General features: G+C 40.0%; 1 protein-coding gene across 1 annotated transcript in view; it reads left to right on the top strand.

The window, feature by feature from the left end:
• Positions 1–20,536, top strand: part of Spata9 (spermatogenesis associated 9) — a 30,751-nt gene that overhangs the window by 454 nt on the left and 9,761 nt on the right. Inside the window, exon 3 of the mRNA XM_032899120.1 lies at positions 7,690–7,917. Within this exon, the coding sequence (XP_032755011.1) occupies positions 7,690–7,917 (228 nt within the window). The remainder of the gene's footprint in view (positions 1–7,689; positions 7,918–20,536) is intronic.

Genomic DNA, 20,536 nt, shown 5'->3' with positions numbered 1-20,536 from the left:
TCGTGGGACTAGTCCTAGAGATAGACCAGGAAGTGAGTGAGGTAGATTAATTATGATTAAAGATGATCATTTGATCATTAGATTAAAAACCTGGAGGTCTTTCAACCAGAAACTGACAATGTGGTTTACATAAGATTTACTTAATGTAAATTGCAAAGTAGTTAGAAATACTTCGATAAAATCTAATACAATTAACTGAATACAATAACTGAGATAAACCAATACTGAAAAGATACAGCGTAAATAAGTATGTGTTAATGTGTAAAGAAAGTACCGATATCTACCAATTTACACAAAATATGCATATACTGTATTTTTAAAGTCTCTGTTCCAAAAAGGATTTGAAAAAGATAAACTTGAAATTGGAGGCAGAGGGAATTTTGAAGATGCTTATAAAAAAAAAAAAAAAAAGGAAAGGCAGTATCTTTTCTAACCTAATTATTCTAAGTATCTCCTTTGAAGTACAATACACTTTATATGACACTATAAAAGCCAGACTTGTGACAATATCAAGTGTTTAGTCCAAACCAGAAGTTTTAAAAAACATACAAAAAGCATCCTGAACAATATGGAAAGCACAAAGTCTGTGCATCTCATTAGGAAGGGTGTTGGAGCTGTCCTAGCCGTTTCTCGAGATAAACGACTGTTGAATATTTACCACATTACCTCTCTCTCACTTGGAACTGGAAGGAAAGGATATAGAGACAATTAAAAAGAATGGTCCCTTGTCAGTGGGTTTAATGTACTAAAGACGGGGTTTTAATAGTAAAGTTAAAGTATTATTAATTTAACCTGGACCCAGAATATAAAGATCTTGGATGTCATGCAACAAAAGAAGCTAATCTTTGTCTTAATTGTAACACAAACATATGACAAAGATGATCTTGAGGATGAAAATGATATCCAATTTTTACACTGAAAATGGTTCTTAGGGCTAGAGAGAAAGTTCAATGGCTCAGATCACTTGCTGTGCCAGCAAGAGCTGGCCTCTCTGGCGCCCACATACATCCAGGTGTGTCTGCCTGTGAACCCAGCATTACGGATGAAGGCAGGTGGATCCTGGGCTCTCACTGGCTGGTCAGTCTAGCTGAAAGAGGACGGTCCAGTGACAGACCTGCCTCAAAATATAAGGTAGGGAAGGATCAAGGAAGACACAGGAAACCCTCCTTTGGCCTCTCCATGCATACATGAACACAGATATATGTCACACACATATACAAACCCACAAAAGAAATGTTATTTTTCCAGTGAAATTTTTTTCTTAATAGTGGCAAAGTTTCTAGTAAGATTCTGTTATAAATGGTTGCCAAGAATATTGGGAATATAAAGACTGGTGGTAGAATAGCTTTTATGTGGGTTTTGGAGGTTCGAACTCTAGTCCTCATACTTGTATGGCAAGGGCTGTATCCACTGAGATCTCTGTACACTCTAATTCCATCCATATCATTCTACTATCATATATACGTAAAAGAAAACATATAGTGTCTTCGTGTACCTTTTAAAATTTCTCCTAATAATATTTCCTTTGTGTATGTGAAAAAAAAAAAGACTGGTGGTAGATTCAATATATCATAAAGTTGACAGCATGGGATGACATGCTATGCAGGAGTCAAGGAAGAGTTGGCATTTCTTGAATAGCTGGAAGAATAATCAATTAAGTAGGATAGGTGACTATGTGAGGAACAGAGAGATAGAATATAATAAAATTATTTTCGTTGAATTTTGTTTCAAGGGACATAACACATTGCGTTTAATCCATGCAGTTGAGTTGTAAATTGGAGCTACTTAGCTTATTGATCTGAATGTTGACTAACAATGAAAATAACCCTTCTTCATTTGGGGGAAAAGGATTATGGTGAAGTGTGGGTTCCCCAATGAGCAGTAGTTGGGCAGTGTACAGAGATGCTGGCTAACAGAGCAGCACAAACCAAGGCTTGAAAACTCCAGGGGTCAACCCAAAGCTAGTAATTCCAGATCTCTAATGTCTGGTTACACCCCCTCTTAGTATTTCCCTGGACTTGGGTATAAAGTACTTTGAAACACTGTAAACTTTTCGTGGCCATTCTCTGGAGTTGTAAGAGAAGAGATAGACAGGCATCCACAGTGGACCTAGGATATAAATGCTTAAAGTGGCAATAATTATTGGAAAAAGCCTCAAGGGGATTCCTCTAAGCTAGACATGCTATAAGTGCCCTGTTACTTTTCCAAAATGTGCTTCCTTCGTTGTTAAGATTAGAGACATTGAGACTTGTTCAACCAAAAAAAAAATCAGATTTTTCATTAATTGATTTGTTATTCACTTTACATCCTGATTGCAGCCCCTCTGTCCTCCCAGTACTCCCCTCAGATACCCTTCTCCTCTGAGAACATTACCCTGGCACATTAAGTCACCACAGGACTAGGTATATCCTCTCATACCAAGGCGAGACAAGATAGTCCAGATAGGGTGACAGGATTCAGTTTTTTTATATCCCCTTTCATCTTTGTCTGCCTTCTGATGGCATCATTGTCACCAGATCCAAGACCATGATTTCTATTTAGATACATAGCTGCCAGCTCACTAAAGAGAACTCTATGTCTTGTTTCTAGCACCTTAATTTATTGATTTATGAAACTCAGGCCATTTATGGAAGAACACAATGACAGTTTTTGCCCAATTTGAAATCTGTGGTTCTTTTTTCACCATTTTCTTTGCTAACTTAGTGACACAGACCCACTCATATGTGTGACATGTTCAAAGTACAGACTGTGTGTAGAATGAACAGCGACCTCACCTGAGCCTTTAAGGAGTCCTTTCAGAAGCACTTACCTCAGTATTCACCCTTCCTCATCTCCTAGCTCCACTTCTGTCTGGATTTGACAAGAACAAGTTCAACTTTCACAAAACACTCTTAAGTTCCACAAATATTGAAAAGGGAAAGGGAGGGAAGATGGTTGGGTCAGATGGGAGAAAGCCGCCATCTCCACAGGGCATATGCCCACTTTGCTTTCACACAGAGCTGAATAGCAATTGTGCCAAAGTAAGATGTGATTCTGACTGTGATGGTTTGCTCAGCCCAGGGAGTGGCATTATTAGAAGGTGTGGCCCTGTCGAGTAGGTGTGACCTTTGTGGAGTAGGTGTGGCATTGTAGGTGTGGACTTTAAGAACTTCATCCTAGCTGTCTGGAAGCCAGACTGATGAAGATGTAAAACTCTCAGGTCCTCCTGCACCCTACCTGCCTGGATGCTGTCATGCTTGATAATGGACTAAACCTCTGAACCTATAAGCCAGCCCCAATTAAATGTTGTCATTTATAAGACTTGCCTTGGTCATGGTGTCTGTTTATAGCAGTAAAAACCTAACGAAGACACTGTCATGGGTTTTAACTGGGTCCCTCAGCTTTATGAAGGTGAAATAATGAAAGTAAGCAAAACTGGAAGAAAGGAACTGTTTAGCTGGCTATTCGCTCACCTACAGAAGAGACACTAGAATAGAGGATGGGTGGGAGGAAAGGGCCAAATCCTGGGACTATTCAAAGGAAGAATTGAATAAGCTTTACTGGCAGGCTTGTTTTATAGAGGGAGGATAGTAATTGCTCTGGTATAGAAATGATAGTTCGGTGTTAAAACTACTGACAATAAAGATATGGGAAGGGCCTGAGAAGTGGGAAAGTATTCAAGTGAAGAAGGTCAGTTCAGAAATCTGGAGCACAGTTCCAGAACCCATCTTAGTGACATTACCTTTGCTAAGCAAATTCTGAGCTTCCAGGGGTTTGGTGGGTGATTGATTTCCTGGCCTCTGTGAACGGCTCAGATGATGCTCAAGCTCCAAAGGGACATCCACCTTGCACCGGTAACCAGATCTTAAATACTTAGGCTAAGAGTCTTAAAGAAAACCAGCAAACAGGCATGAAGATCACTCATTTGGGATCAATATTTAAACCCCCACACATGATTTGCTTAACAAACAACATAGAATAGGCAATAGAAAAAGGAGGGGAATGTCTGGCAGCTGAGAATGAAGACCCACCCCAGCCCTTTTAGAACTGATTAAGAAGTTTATTTGCTGCTGTAAAATCATAAGCATGTCCACCCACCTCGGAGGACTGTAGGTAGGTGCTTCTCCCTGACATCTTTTTGTTCACGTAATACAGAAGAGAACCACACCCGTATCCCTCTGCTTTGGTTTGCTTTCCTACATCATTTTCCTGTGAGGCAGGAAGAATGTCTTCTTGAGAAAGTGCCAATTCTATGGTTTGTGGGAGGGAAATTACAAGTTGCCAAGAACATTGTGTTGTTGGAAGTAACAAGTCCTTAAAGTTATATGGGAAATGTTTTGTTTGTTTTTGTTTTCTTTTGTCTTAAAGAAAGGATTTAAAAGATGTGCAGGGCAGCTCAGCATTAAATTCTAACAACTAAGCATTAGAAGGAAACAAAGACCATAGTCATGAGGCATGCTTTAAGACCCAGAGATAGCTAGGAATTCATGATGATTTCTGTCTTAGAATTTCCATTGCTATGAAGAGACACCATGACCAAGGCAACACTTATAAAGGACAACATTTAATTGGAGCTGGCTTACAGGTTCAGAGGTTCAGTCCATTATCATCAAGGCAGGGGCATGGCAGCTTCCAGGAAGGCATAGAGCAGGAGGAGCCCACAGTTCTGTATCTTGATCTGACAGCAGCCAGGAGAAAAACTGGCTCCCACATAGCTGGAAGGAGAGACTCAAAGCCCACCCCAAAGTGATCCACTTCCTCCAACAAGGCCATGCCTACTCCAATAAGGCCACACCTCCTAGTAGTGCCACTCCCTGGGCTAAACATATTCAAACCACAGCAGCTAAATATGCCATTATTGCAGTTCAGACTGCCATGAAATAATATAATTGTCATGTTTTGATCAACCTAAATTATGTGAGCCCTACTGAAATTTGACATGACCAAATTATCAATGATAATTAACCTTGTTTTTATATAAAGACAAAAAACAAGAAAGAAAATGTAGAAAGGGATTGGATTGATTTCATCAGAGTAGAATAAATATGTTTAAAAGAAACAGATGTGGCCAATGAGTGGCTGCATGCCATGGTCTAGAGAAGAACTGGAGGTGTGATTGTGTATGCCAGCAGAGAAAGAGGCCATATGAGACCAGATTTGCTTAGAAAGCGAGACTGTGTCTCAGAAAAACTAGAAGAAAGTAAAAGATCCTGTAGAGACACGTAGACAATTAGAAGAGGAATCTGTAGATGATAATCATTTCACAACTGCCAACATGGTAGAATCCCCAAACACTGATCACTTGAAAAGGAGATGAAGTTTGTAAGGTGAAACATGTCCCATCCCTGTTTGTCTTGCCAATGTGGCTGACTACTCTTAATAATAAGTACAGTGAGGGAGAACGTAGGTAAATTGTAGTCACAAGTAAGACAAAGCTAGTGTCAAGTCCCTACAAAGGAAGAGTAGAGAGGGGCAAGTACAGCATAGCACACGAGAAATGGACCAGCAGACATCAGAGCTTCAGCAGGACAGCCTGTGTGGCTTCCCTGGCTGTCCTTTAACCACAGCGACAGAAGAAAACAGTGTCATGTGACTGTGCCTCTGTGCTGTTTCACTCTGCTTTTAGGTTGCTTTTCTCTACATGGCTTGGGAGGTTAGCAGTTCCAAAATCAACCCACTGTCTAGATGGCACTAGCTACTGTAGCTGCTGCCTGGGAGACTAAGACCAGGACCCACCAATGGGACATCAAAACACCAAAAACAGGACAAAAAAACCCACCCCTCAGGAATGGGTTAGAAATTCTGAACAGTAAGAAAAATACTGAAATCACATGATGCATATTTATTTTTAAAGTAAATATATAAAATGTTAGCTCTTAGGCAGACACATGATGTTTGCTGCAGACAAGACAAAATAATTCAATTTATCAGATATTTTGTTTGGGTATATTTAGGTTTAACAAAATATTGCAGATTTTGTACCCAATTCTTTTTTTTTTTTTTTTTTGTATTTTTTTTTTTTATTAACTTGAGTATTTTTACTTACATTTGAGTGTTATTCCCTTTCCCAGTTTCGGGCCAACATCCCCTAATCCCTCCCCTCCCCTTCTTTATAGGTGTTCCCCTCCCCATCCTCCCCCCATTGCCGCCCTCCCCCCAACAATCACGTTCACTGGGGGTTCAGTCTTGGCAGGACCCAGGGCTTCCCCTTCCACTGGTGCTCTTACTAGGATATTCATTGCTACCTCTGAGGTCAGAGTCCAGGGTCAGTCCATGTATAGTCTTTGGGTAGTGGCTTAGTCCCTGGAAGCTCTGGTTGCTTGGCATTGTTGTTCATATGGGGTCTCGAGCTCCTTCAAGCTCTTCCAGTCCTTTCTCTGATTCCTTCAACGGGGGTCCTGTTCTCAGTTCAGTGGTTTGCTGCTGGCATTTGCCTCTGTATTTGCTATATTCTGGCTGTGTCTCTCAGGAGAGATCTACATCCGACTCCTGTCGGCCTGCACTTCTTTGCTTCATCCATCTTCTCTAATTGGGTGGGTTTGTACCCAATTCTTAATCAGTATTTCCTAAGTTATGGCTACGTGACCCCCAATTGCTTGGATCAATGATGAAACTGCCTGTCTGTTACCTGGGTGCAGCCTTGCTACTCTCTGCAGTTTCTCTGTGGTAAACTACTTGGTAGAACTCAGAAGAAACACATGTTATATGCTTTGATGATGCTACTACAGGTTTGTTAGAAATTCCTAGAATTTCTGAAGTTTTGACATAAAGGATTTTCTTAGAACCACAATAGATCTGCATGTAAGGCATTTTACTTTCCTTTAAATCCTTTCTACATATTATATATGCTTTAGCTTATGACTAAAACAATTTAAAGTAAGCCTGTAAAAACATTTGTAGCAGTTAAAATAAGTACAATTGCATGAATGTTTCAATATTGAGTAATATCTTGGGTAAGAATTATTGTTTGCTGTGGAGCCTGCAAGCATAGGACTGCAGTCCCAAGTAAACAGGAGGCTAAGGCAGGAGGATTGCCAAGTACAAGGCCTGAATGGGTTACGGCATGAGCTCACATGCAGCCTGCACAACTTATGAGATCTTGTGTCAAAGTAAGAGTAAACAATGAGCTAAGATACAGCTCAGGGGTGAAGCATCTGCTTAGCATGTACAAGACCTTGGGTTCAATCCCAAGTACTGGGAAGAGAGGAAGAAAGGCAAAGGAAGTGTAAGAGAGAATCATGTTTATTTTCACAGCAACTTCTAATGTCAATGTAAAAACACCATTACCTCCCCTCCACCCACACATCTATGCAGGCACAGTGGTTGTAACACATGCCTTTAATCCCAGCACTCAAGGCAGGCAGTGATGGGCAAATCTCTATAAATTTGAGGCTAATCTGGTCTACATAGAAAATTTAAGGTCAACCAGGATGACATAGTAAAACTCTGTTTCAAAAAACAACAATAACACAAACCCTGAAAGAAAATATTCTTTCTTTTGGTTTATTCAATTCTTGATATTTATTGTAAGGAAAAATAAATGTATTCACACATAGTTTTAATTAGTCATTGAATTTTTGAGGTATAATTGTTGGACTGATAAATGTAAGGCATTGTGTACAATGTAGTTGAATACTCACTTTCTGCTACATGCAGATTCTAATAATATGTCAGAGAATCATATATCAGATTCTTTTTTTTTTTTTTCAGAAAAAAGATTCAGTGCAGAAAACATCTAAGGTCAAAATGGCCCTTGCGTTAGCCAAGATCAACCGTGGAACATTAATTCAAGGGTTGAACAGGATATCCAGTTCCTCCAAGTCGGTGGCCAAGCTTCTGCAGCCACAGCTGGCATGCAGACTCTTAGAACTGAGGAACATATCTCACAGGCTGCTGAGAGAAGTGAATGCGCCAAGGCAACCCCTGAATAGCATACAGGTAAGTGCAGGCTATATCTGCATGACCTGAGGCACCTCTCTAAGCATGCATAGCTGACCCAAGTGTTGGAAATAAGTCACCATAGAATGCTTAGCCCTAAACACCTGAACCCCCCTTTCAAGACTCAGGGAACATCATGGGGCAGGACAGAAAACTGGAAGACATTCAGTGAAAGCCCATCTTCTAGACAACACATGCCAGTTGATGGGCTCACTGCAGCAGTGGCTGCCTACGTTCGCGGGGTTGAGCCCACTGACACTCCATCACTCCCTGGGAAGAGCTCAGAAGGCTATTGACAGTTAATGGTTGCTAGAGAAGGGCGAGTGTTTTTCTTGAATGGGACAGGCACAGGTAAATTGCCCCAAACCTGTGCTCATTCAAGTGCCCCAATTAAAAATAATGAGCCACTCTTCCCCCTGAAAGGTATGAAAAATAGGAAGATTTGTTGGAAGACAGAGGCATCAATGAAAAGGATAAGACAGAAAAATGGGGGATTGTGGTCAAAGTCCATGATAGTGGACAGAATTGTGAAAGAATAAATAGCATGTTAAATCTTCTTTAATTTAAAAACAACCCCCTCTGATATTCCTGAATTATTTCTGACTAAAATCCATATTTCATCTTTGCTTCTCTGTCTCAATGCCCAGCCATTGGCTGCTGGCAACTTTATTTCACCAATCAAAGTCAACTGGGGGCAGGGACCCTCAGCATCTTATAGGTAGATGAGCAGGTTTCCATGTAATTTTGGGAGCCAAATGAACACAAATAGCAGTAGAACCAATCCACAACACATTGTATTCATGTTAAAAGCATTAGCCATAGCAATGTCTTGTACTGGGTCCTACTTTTGATTCCTACTACAGGAAGAGGAAATAAGGATCCTTTGTTAATTGTACATATTTAATGTTATATCAGGAGAGAAGAACTTTGAAATAAATAAACTGAGCCATGGGTCTGTCTTTGGGTAGTAGTTTACCCTCTGGGAGCTCTGGTTGGTATTGTTCTTATGGGGTTACAATCCCCTTCAGTTCCTTCAGAACTTTCACTAACTCCTCCAATGGGGACTACACACTCAGTTCAATGATTTGCTGATAGCATTCGCCTCTGTATTTGTCCTGCTCTGGCTGAGGTTCTCAGGAGACAGCTATATCAGGCTCTTCTCAGCATGCACTTTTGGCTTCATCAATGTTGTCTAGGTTTGGTGGCTGTATATGTATGGGCTGTATCGCCAGGTGGAGCAGGCTCTGAATGGTCATTCCTACAGCCTCTGCTCCAAACTTTTTCTCCATATCTCCTCCTATGAATATTTTTATTTCCCCTTTAAGAAGAACTGAAGCATCTGCACTTTGGTGGTCATTCTTCTTTTGTTGTCTGATTGCTCTGGCTAGGACTTCAAGTACCATATTGAATAAGTAGGGAGAGCGTGGGCAGCCTTGTCTAGTCCCTGATTTTAGTGGGACTTTAGTCTTCATTAGTTTGATGTTAGTTACTGGTTTGCTGTATATGGTTTTTTTTTTTTTTTTTGGTTCTTTTTTTCGGAGCTGGGGACTGAACGCAGGGCCTTGCGCTTCCTAGGCAAGCGCTCTACCACTGAGCTAAATCCCCAACCCCAACTGTATATGGTTTTTACTATGTTTAGGTATGGGCCTTGAATTCCTGATCTTTCCAAGACTTTTAACATGAAGGGGTGTTGAATTTTATCACATGCTTTTTCAGCATCTAATGAGATGATCATGTGGTTTTTTTCCTTGAGTTTGTTTAAATAGTGTATTATGTTGATGGATTTTCTTTCCTTTCTTTCTTTCTTTCTTTCTTTCTTTCTTTCTTTCTTTCTTTCTTTCTTTCCTTCTTTCTTTTTTTGATGGATTTTCTTATATTGAACCATCCCTGCATCTCTGGGATGAAGCCTACTTGATCATGATGGATGATTGTTTTGATGTGTTCTTAGGTTTGGTCTGCAAGAAGTTTATTGAGTATTTTTTTTTTTATCGTGTCAAGCCAGAAGAGGAAGAGAGAGAGAGGAGAGAGAGAGAGAGAGAGAGAGAGAGAGAGAGAGAGAGGAGGAGAGAGAGAGGAGAGAGAGAGGAGAGAGAGAGATATATTGAATATTTTTGAGTCGATATTCATAAGGGAAACTGGTCTGAAGTTTCCTTTCTTTGTTGGGTCTTTGTGTGGTTTAGGTATAAGTGTAACTATGGCTTCATAGAAGGAATTGGGTAGTGTTCCTTCTGTTTCTCTTTTGTAAAATAGTTTGGACAGTATTGATATGAGGTCTTCTATGAAGATCTGATAGAATTCTGCACTAAATCCATCTCGTCTTGGTCTTTTTTGGTTGGGAAACTTTTAATAACTGCTTCTAATTCTTTAGGAGTTATGGGACTGTTTCGATGACTTATCTGATCCTGATTTAATTTTGGTACGTAGTATCTGTCTAGAAAATTGTCCATTTCATCCAGATTTTCCAGTTTTGTTGAGTATAGGCTTTTGTAGTAGGATCTGATTTTTTTTAATTTTCTCAGTTTCTATTGTCATGTCTCCCTTTTCATTTCTGATTTTATTAATTTGGATATTGTCTCTGTGCCCTCTGTTTAGTCTGGCTAAGGGTTCATCTATCTTGTTGATTTTCTCAAAGAACCAGCTCCTGGTTTTGTTGATTCTTTATATTCTTTTTGTTACTTGTTTGATTTCAAACCTGAGTTTGATTATTTCCTGCCTTCTATTCCTCTTGGGTTTATTTGCTTCTTTTTGTTCTAAAGCTAGGTGTGCTGCAAAGCTGCTAATGTATGCTCTCTCTAGTTTCATTTTGGAGGTACTCAGAGCCATGCGTTTGCCTCTTACAAAGCATGCGTTTGCATTGCTTTCATTGTGTCCTATAAATTTGGATATGTTGCACTTCCATTTTCATTAAATTCTAAAAAGTCTTTAATTTCTTTATTTCTTCCTTGACCAAGTTATCATTGAGTAGAGCGTTGTTCAACTTCCATATGTATATAGGGTTTCTGTCATGTTTGTTATTATTGAAGACCAGCCTTAGTCCATGGTGATCTAATAGGATGCATGGCATTATTTCAATCTTCTTGTATCTGTTGAGGCCTTTTTCATGACCCATTGTAGGTCAATTTTGGAGAAGGTAGCATGAAGTGCTGAGAAGAAGGTATATTCTTTTGTTTTAGGATGAAGTGTTCTATAGATATGTGTTAAATCCACTTGGTTCATAACTTCTGTTAGTTTCTCTATGTCTCTGTTTTGTTTCTGTTTCCATGCTCTGTGTATTGATAAGAGTGGGGTGTTGAAATCTCTCCCTATTATTTTATGAGGTGCAATGTATGCTTTGAGCCTTAGTAAGGTTTCTTTTATGAATGTAGGTGCCTTTGCATTTGGAGCATAGATATTCAGGACTGAGAGTTCCTCTTGGTGGATTTTTCCTTTGATGTGTTCTTCCTTATCTTTTTTGATAACTTTTGGTTGGAAGTCGATTTTATTCAATATTAGAAGGACTACTCCAGCTTGTTTCTTGGGACTATTTGTTTGGAAAATGGTTTTCCAGCCTTTTACTTGGAGGTGGTTTCTGTCTTTGTCACTGAGATGTGTTTCTTGTATGCAGCAAAATGCTGAGTCCTGTTTAAGTATCCAGTCTTTTAGTCTATGTCTAAATTGGGGAATTGAGTCCATTGATGTTAAGTGGTATTAAGGAAGAGTGATTGTTGTTTCCTGTTATTTTTGCTGTTAGAGGTGGAATTATGTTTGTGTGACTATCTTCTTTTGGGTTTGTTGGAAAAAGATTACTTTCTTGCTTTTTCTAGGGTCTAGTTTCCCTCCTTGTGTTGGAGTTTTCCATCTATTATCTTTTGTAGGGCTGGATTTGTGGAAAGATATTGTGTAAATTTGGTTTTGTCATGGAATATTTTGGTTTCTCCATCTATGTTGAGAGTTTTGCTGGATATAGTAGTTTGGGTTGGCATTTGTGTTCTCTTAGTGTCTGTATGACATCTATCTGCCCAGGATCTTCTGGCTTTCATAGCCTCTCATGAGAAGTCAGGTGTAATTCTGATAGGTCTGCCTTCTGATATGTTACTTGACCTTTTTCACTTACAGCTTTTAATATTCTTTCTTTGTTTTGTCCATTTGGTGTTTTGACTATTATGTGATGGGAAGAATTTCTTCTCTGGTCCATTCTATTTGGAGTCTGTAGGTTTCTTTTATGTTTATGGGCATCTCTTTCTTCTGTAATTTTGTTGAAGATATTTACTGGCCCTTTAAGTTGGGATTCTTAGTTCTCTTCTATACCTATTATCCTTAGGTTTGATCTTCTCATTGTGTCCTGGATTTCCTGGATGTTTCGGTTAGGAGCTTTTTGTGTTTTACATTATATTTGATGGTTGTGTTGATGTTTTCTATGGTATCTTCTGCCCCTAAGATAAATCTCTTCCATCTCTTGTATTCTGCTGGTGATGCTTGCATTTATGACTCCTGATCTCTCTTCTAGGTTTTCTATGTCCAGGGTTGTCTCCTTTTGTGATTTCTTTATTGTTTCTATTTCCATTTTTAGACCCTGGATGGTTTTGTTCTATTCCTTCATCTGTTTGAGTGTGTTTTCCTTTAATTCTTTAAAGGATTTTTGTATTTCCTCTTTAAGAGCTTCTACCTGTGTTCTTCTGTATTTCTTTAGGGAGTTATTTATGTCCTTCTTAAAGTCCTCTATCATCAACATGAGATGTGATTTTAAATCCAAATCTGGCTTTTCTGATGTGTTTGGATATCCAGTATTTGTTTTGGTGGGAGAACTGGACTCTGATGATGCCAAGTAGTCTTGGTTTCTGTTACTTAGGTTCCTGTGCTTGTCTCTCACCATAAGGTTGTCTCTGGTATTAGCTTGTCTTGCTGTCTATGACAGTGGTTTGGCCTTCCTGTATGCTTGCATGTCAGCACTCCTGTAGACCTGTTTTCTTACAGTGGGATCTGTGTACAGAGAGCTGTGGTACCGGCTCAGCTCCAGGCTCAGACAGAAACCAGGAGGGTCCTGTCCCAGACTGCTCCTGCCTTTGTGTGTCCCGGGCTCTGTAAGTGGGTCTCTCGGAGCAGAAGAGATGGTCTTTCTTACCTCTTCTCTCAGGTGTGTCAGTGCTCCTGGGAACTGGCTTTCTGCTCTGGGCACAGGCAGAAACCAGAATGGTCCTGCCCATGACTGCTCCTAGCTTCCTGTGCCCAGGGGGCACTAGGCGGTTTCTTCTTGGGCCAGGAATGTGAGCAGATGTGAAATGTCCACACTTCTGAGAGTCCAGTTCTCTCCTCCACCGGATTTGGATTTTATCTAACATTATTAATAAATGTAGCTAGGGTTTATTTTAGCTTCTCTCTGGTATTCTGGGATAAGGAAAGATAATCTAGAGTTTGACCTGGAAAGATGAAAAATTTAATTTCCAATTCCTTTCTTAAACAAACAATGCTTTGGTAAACATGTTTATAGATGTTTCCCTGTGCATATGCATGGACTATGTGCATGTTGGCAAGCACCCCATCACTGAGCTACACCCTGCCCTCTTGCTTTACTCTATGTAACTTTAGTTTTGTGCACCCCAACCCTGAGTCTTTCTACACAGGGTCTTATTATGTAGCTCTGGCTGGCCTGGGACTCACTCTGTAGACCAGGATGACCTCAAGCTCACAGAGATCCACCTGCCTTAGCGTCCCAAATTCTGAGATTAAAGGTGTGCACCACAGGGCCAGGCTCTTTCTCTTTTCTTTGAAGCATCTTGAGTAATTAGCTATGTCCAAAGGGTATCTTAAATTTAAAACATATTAATTTCTTTTTATGCATGTGTGTGTGTGTGTGTGTGTGTGTGTGTGTGTGTGTGTGTGTGTGTGTGTGTGTGTGTGTGTAAAGGTGACTGTGTATAGTGGCCAAAGGTTGACATCAAGAATCTTCTTCCCTATCTCTCCACTGTATTGTTTGAGACAGAGTCTGTCACTAAGCCCGCAGGAAGTCCAGGATCCTCCTCTCTCAGTTTCCAGCACTGGGATTACAAGTGTGTGGCACCAAGCTTTACATGTTTAAACCCAAGGCCTCCTGTTTCTATGGCAAATATGTTACCAAATGAACTGTCTCCTTTTTGCCCCACATTAAGGACTTTGAGAGGAACTGTGAGTTCTTTCCCTGAGGATTCTGTTTGTTCTTTTTCATTTTTGTTTTTGGTTTTTTTTTCCCCCTTTCAAGTCTTTCTTTAAACTTTTTCAATAATTTTGCACATATGTGTGTGTATGGTCTTTCAAATGGTTATTCTTTGAAATATTAGGAGCTACTATTTCCTTATGTTTTATGATTGTATTTAACTGGAACTTCCCCAACAGAGTTCATATTAGTAATATCCTCTGTACTTGATACAGAGCTCTCCTGGAGGAATTTTGCTAGTGCCCTGGACATATGGCATATGGACAACCTGAGACCAGCCTTCAAGCTTTTTCTGTCCAGGCTTGGCTGCATCATTCACACAGCTCTCTAGGCATTATGACAAAGAGAAAATGCCAGCCCCAGTCAGGGAGCAGCTTCCTCTGCTTCTGTTGTGCTGGTTACAGTTTGAGTCTCAGTCTCCCTGACATTGCAGCTCAGCAAATCCTTTCATCCACCATGTGTCTATCCAAGCCTCAAATGCTGCTGGGAATTAAAACTCATCTGGTAGTACAGTAAGTGCCCATGTGCCTGAGATACAAGCTCACAAGCTACCCTGGCCATTCCTGCTTTGTTCCTGGCACAGGGATTTATCTTTCTTTTTAATAGACTTGGCCTTACATGAAGTTCTGGGTTTTTAATTTTAAATGGAACTTCTCAGTGGTTTTATGTGAATGTTTCCATGTTAGCCTAGCCTGTCATGTAACTAGACTATCTTTCTACCATCTTCTTTTACAATTTAATATAAAATGTCTACATTTCTTTTGGGAAGTAAGTAAAGTATAACAACCTTTCAATTAACCCAGCAAATATTTATTGAAACCTGATATATACAATCACTTGTTTGGGTACCAGGCATTCAGGGGTATCATCCTTGCCTCATGGAGCTAATAGGTAAACATGTAGGTACTGTCAGTCAAACATAGCAAGTGCATAACCAAAGGGTGCAAAGCAGATTGTGGAAGGATCCAGAAGAGGCATGCAATTTCAGAACCTGAAGGCTCAGTGAAGGTATATATGGAAGCATGAATGTGAACATTAGTCCAGAGGGTCAAAGGCACAACAAAGGGATGCATGAGATGTGAAGTGTGGGAAGGGTTGCTCTGTGGACAGTGTCTCCATGGTGCTAGTATGCTAAGTGAGTCTCACCACATTAGGTACCTCTTAGTCATAACATGGAGAAACTATGTTCATTGTTAACAACTCTCAGTCGATTTTCCCAGCTGCTTCCAGGCAAAGCTTTATGGTGGAGAATTTCAAGGAGGTGATAGCTGGAATTAATTTTCAAAGTAGTAAGCTGTGTGACCTCCTAGAGAATATTACTTTATGTAAACATGGCTGTGGGGAAAGTAGATGGCCTATAACCAGTTTGAAGCTATATTTCATGGTGTAAAGATTGTCTTTAAGTGCCCTGTTGAGTCTCTGATCTGAAAGTGGTGAATGATAGAAGCATTTTATTTTAACCTGTAACAATTTAATTAGTTCTATCTAAATTCTTAATATTAAATACCAGTGAAGCAGATTATTTCCCTAAAAACATGGAAACAGAAGCATTTTCATTAGGACACTGACAATAACTAGAATGATGTTTGAGCTATTTGGTACAGTACAGGGAGAGCTAAGCCATTAAATTTACACTAATGGTTTCCTTAAGATGAGCAGAGAGAGGATACTGGCCCAGAGCCCCTAAGACAGACTCCTGAGTCTTTTGAATGGATCTGGAGCATGCGAGTATTTCTTAGCCTTTAAAATACATATGAGCTGCCTAAATCTACACTCGATACTCAAAAAATTCCAATGACCAGTCACGAGTAGAGTATAGAAGTTGGGGTTTGGCCTCTTCATTGCTGTCTTGTTAGAAATTTCCTTTGCATCTGACTGTACAGACAGATGAATGTTGAGTCATGTTTCTTCTCAAGTTCTTCCAGGTTCTCAGACCTAAGACTGCGGTGATAGGAGAGTAGCTAATGATGTTAAGTCTCAGAAATGGAGAGTGGAGAATTCCCTAGAGGTTTCCAACATCCCTAGCACCAGTACTTCAGAGTGGTATATCCACCCAGCCTGGAAGCTGCCTAGCTGAGCAAAGCCTGCAGCTGTTCTTGCTGCAGTGACCTAGATAATCAGCTTAAATGCTGACTTCAGCCAAGACACGTCAGCTCCAGACATAGCTGTTGATTCTGGAAGGCCAATCAATGTGTCGCCAGAGAATTAAGAGCTCTTTCTGGGTCGAGATAAGATGACTGTTTCTATTGTGTACAGGCGTTATGGGAGGCATGAGGTAAAATGGGGGCAAAACCTGAGTGAACCTGAAGCCCTGTACTTCCTCGATATTTTACTCAAGTCAACTGAACTCATGCCTCTTTTCAGGTTGAGGTGAGTTTTCTAAAAACAACCCTACCACTACCACCATCTTCCCTGCACCCTTCAGGGAGCACACCAGTTAAGAGTTTAAAGTACAAATATCAGGATTTCTGTGGGTCCTTGATGGGTCTGCCCCAACACTAACCTAGGAGCTGTGATTCAGACCTGAGGAAAGAGGACATTTCCCCAAAAAAGAACTTCTCAAAGACATACTACTCCAAGCTGATCAAAAAGTCAGGTCATCTGACTTCTACTGGACCATTTCTCTGGAATGATGTTCCACAAGATGCTAACCAAAACCTTCTGTACTGTGGAGTGCTAGGAGTCTTAAACTTACCACTGTGGTAAGTTACACAAAGGCATGGCCATGTAGCTCTTGCCAACTTGTATGAGGCCCTTCCTTGCTGGGCCTGCCTGTTCACAGCGTCAGCACATTTACAGTTGTTTGTTAGGTACAGAGTCAGAGCTGTCCCTGACGCATCTCCTATCCCTTTCATGTTGTGATTCTGAACAGCATGAAAGAAGTCAGGCCTGGCAATTCTTTACTCTGCTGTTTATGTATAATTAAATCTTTATTTTTTTCAGCTGCTCAAACATGACTTTCTTGTGATTTATGTCATTATTAGTGAAAAGAAAATGAAGACAGGTGCTTTACAAGATGAGACAGTCAATTATGTAAATTTTTCCTTGTCTCAAAAATGTATATATATTGTGCATATTAATGTAACCAAACTAAAAATATTGACATAGCATTTATACTATACTTTTAAAATATATAAATAAATGAAATTAATAAAACAAATTTAAGATAAAATATTTCAGACAGACCAAGAAAATGTAAATACAGACTCATATTTATCCAAAAAGCTCCTGTTTATTATTTTTTCTATACATTTCTATACACTGTTCTTGATATCAGGCAGAAATGAAGCAAGGTGGTTTACGATGTAAAAACCATGCAGTGCATGTGTCTTAATCAGTGTTCTATTGCTGGGAAGTGACACCATGATCACTGATTTGGTCTTATAAAGGAAAGCACTTCATTGGGGACTTGCTTACAGTGTCAGGGGCTTAGTTTATTGTCATGACAGGAGCAGCTGTGGTGCTGGAGAAGTAGCTGAGAGCTATATCCTGATCATCAGCCAAGAGAGAGAAACTCCTGAAGCCTCAAAGTTCATCCCAGTGACACACTTCCTCCAACAAGGCCACACCTCCTATTCTTTCTCAAAAAGGCTCACTCCATGATGGCTAAGCATGCAAATATATGCACCTATAGGGGCCATTTTTTTCTTCCATTTTTATTAAATTGGGTATAGGGGCCATTCTTATTTAAACCACCAAAGCATGTGAGCCGCAAAACTGGAAAATATTGCTTGCTGGTAGCCACATAAATTTTGGACCAAATATATATCCTATGGGGATGTTTTACAGAAATTGAAAATAGTAAGATAATGAAATCAACAAACCTTAGGCAATATACAAAATTAATTACTCACAGTTGTAACAAGAATCATCAATACATTTTGAAACTAATCATTTTAATTACCTTTTGATGAAAGAATAAATCTGAGAGAAGTGTGTAGTGAAACAAAGTATGATTTCTTACACAGACACCTCTTTTATTTTGTTATGAGACCTTCTACTCATCCCACACAGACTTTCCCCTATGCACATAAATGAGTCTTTTCCTGTACAAAGAGGAATCCTGTTGAAGTGAATATATCTGCCTTTCTTTCTCATGCTCCTTACCTGTGTACTTGTGTCCTGTAGCCATACAATTAGGTTTGAAAGCATGGTGCCATTCCCACTGTTCTGGGAAAAAAAGAAAATGCAGCCTTTGATTCATTTCCCAAAGACTCCTTAGCCACGGACACTGAGACATTATCCACCTTGAATTATGGGGAGAGTAGCCAAAATTAGAGGAAATATATTTCCTATGAGGATGATCTATTAAAGAAATAGAAAGCATTAATTGTAAGCAGAAAGAAGGCATCAGTTCCTATATCTGTGTTGGTGTGGCCTGAGAAAGGAAAGAAGAAAACAGTTAACAATATACTCCCTCACTTTTAGCTGAGAGGTCTCTTGGCCCATGATTTGTTTTTGCATTCCATAAATCCCTTACTAAGAGTCAAGGAAATACTGGTGGCCAGGTTTGTTCTTCATTCAGAAGTGGCAGCAGTAAGCCAAAATGAAACATTCAGGGCATTGAGCACACGTATAGTTTAGACATTTCACTAACACAATACCCTGTGCCTTTTCAATTTAATTGTGACAGTATAGAAGGGGCTAATCTTTCTGAACCTGTGTCCTACCTCATAGATTTCTTTTTCTTATTGGATAGTTTATTTATTTACATTTCAAATACTATCCTCTTTCCTGGTTTCCCCTCTGGAAACCCCCTATCCCATCCCCTCTCCCCCTGCTTCTATTAGGGTGCTGCCCTACCCACCCAACCACTCCTGCCTCCCTGTCCTGGCATACACCTACAGTGGGGCATTGAGCCTTCCCAGGAACAAAGGGTCTCTCCTCCCATTGATGTCTGACAAGACCATCCTCTGCTACATATGCAGATGGAGCCATGGGTCCCTCCTGTGTACTATTTGGTTGGTACTATTTGGTAGTTTAGTCCCTGGGAGCACTGGGGGGATCTGGTTGGCTGATATTGTTGTTCTTCCTATGGGGTTGGAAGCTTCTTCAGCTACTTCAGTCCTTTCTCTAACTCCCTAATTGGGGACCGCATTCTCACTCAAATGCTTGACTGTGAGCATCCACCTCTGTATTTGTCAGGCTCTGGCAGAGCATCTCAGGAGACAGCTATATCAGGCTCCTGTCAGCAAGCACTTCTTGTCATCCACCTTAGTGTCTGGGTTTGATGTCTGTATATGGGATAAATCACCAGATGGGGGAATATCTAGATGGCTTATCCTTCAGTCTCTGATCCATACTTTGTCTACATATTTCTTCCCTTGAGTATTTGTTTCCTCCTTCTAAATTACTGAAGCATCCACACTTTGGTTTTTGTTTTTCTTGAACTTCATGTGGTCTGTGAACTGTGTCTTGGGTATTCCAAGCTTTTGGGCTAATATCCACTTATCAACAAGTGCATACATGTGTGACTTTTGTGACTGGGTTATTTCAGTCAGGATGTATTTTCTAGTTCCATCCATTTGCCTGAGAATTTCATGTAGTTATTGTTTTTAATAGCTGAGTAGTACATCATTGGTAGATGTACCACATTCTGTATCCATTCCTCTGTTGAAGGACATCTGGGTTCTTCCCAGCTTCTGGCTATTATAAATAAGGCTGCTATGAACATAGTGGAGCATGTGTCTTTGTTATATGTTGGAGCATCATTTGGGTTTATGCCCAGAAGTGGTATAGCTAGGTCCTCAGGTAGTATTATGACCAATTCTCTGAGGAGTCACCAGACTGATTTCCAGAGTAGAAATCCCACCAACAATGGAGAAGTGTTTCTCTTTCTCCACATCTTCACCAGCATCTACTGTCACCTGAGCTTTTGATCTTAGCCATTCTGACTAGTGTGAGGTGGAATCTCAGGGTTGTTTTGATTTGCATTTCCCTGATGACTAAAGATGTTGAACATTTCTTTAAGTGCTTCTCAGCCATTTGATATTCTTCACTTGGTAATTCTTTATTTAACTTGGTACCCCATTTTTAATAGGGTTATTTGATTCTTTCGAGTCTAACTTCTTGAGTTCTTTGTATATATTGGATATTAGTCCTCTATCAGATGTAGGATTGTCAACTAATCTGTTGGTTGACAGTGTCCTCTGCCTTACAGAGCTTTGCAATTTTATGAGGTCCCATTTGTCTACTGTTGATCTTAGAGCATAAGCCATTGGTGTTCTGTTCAGGAAAATTTCCCATATGCTCATGAGTTCAAGGATCTTCCCCACTTTATCTGCTATTAGTTTCATTGTACCTGGTTTTATGTGGAGGTCCTTGATCCACTTGGACTTGAGATTTATACAAGGTGATAAGAATGGATTGATTTGTATTAATCTACATGGCTTTTAGAGTCTCTGGTGAGGCATCTGTAATTCTGATAGATCTGCCTTTATATGTTACTTG

This window comes from Rattus rattus, chromosome 3, assembly GCF_011064425.1.
Source record: "Rattus rattus isolate New Zealand chromosome 3, Rrattus_CSIRO_v1, whole genome shotgun sequence".
NCBI lineage: Eukaryota > Metazoa > Chordata > Mammalia > Rodentia > Muridae > Rattus > Rattus rattus.
The sequence above is the reverse complement of the archived record's forward strand: the minus strand, read 5'-3'. Positions and strand labels throughout refer to the sequence as shown.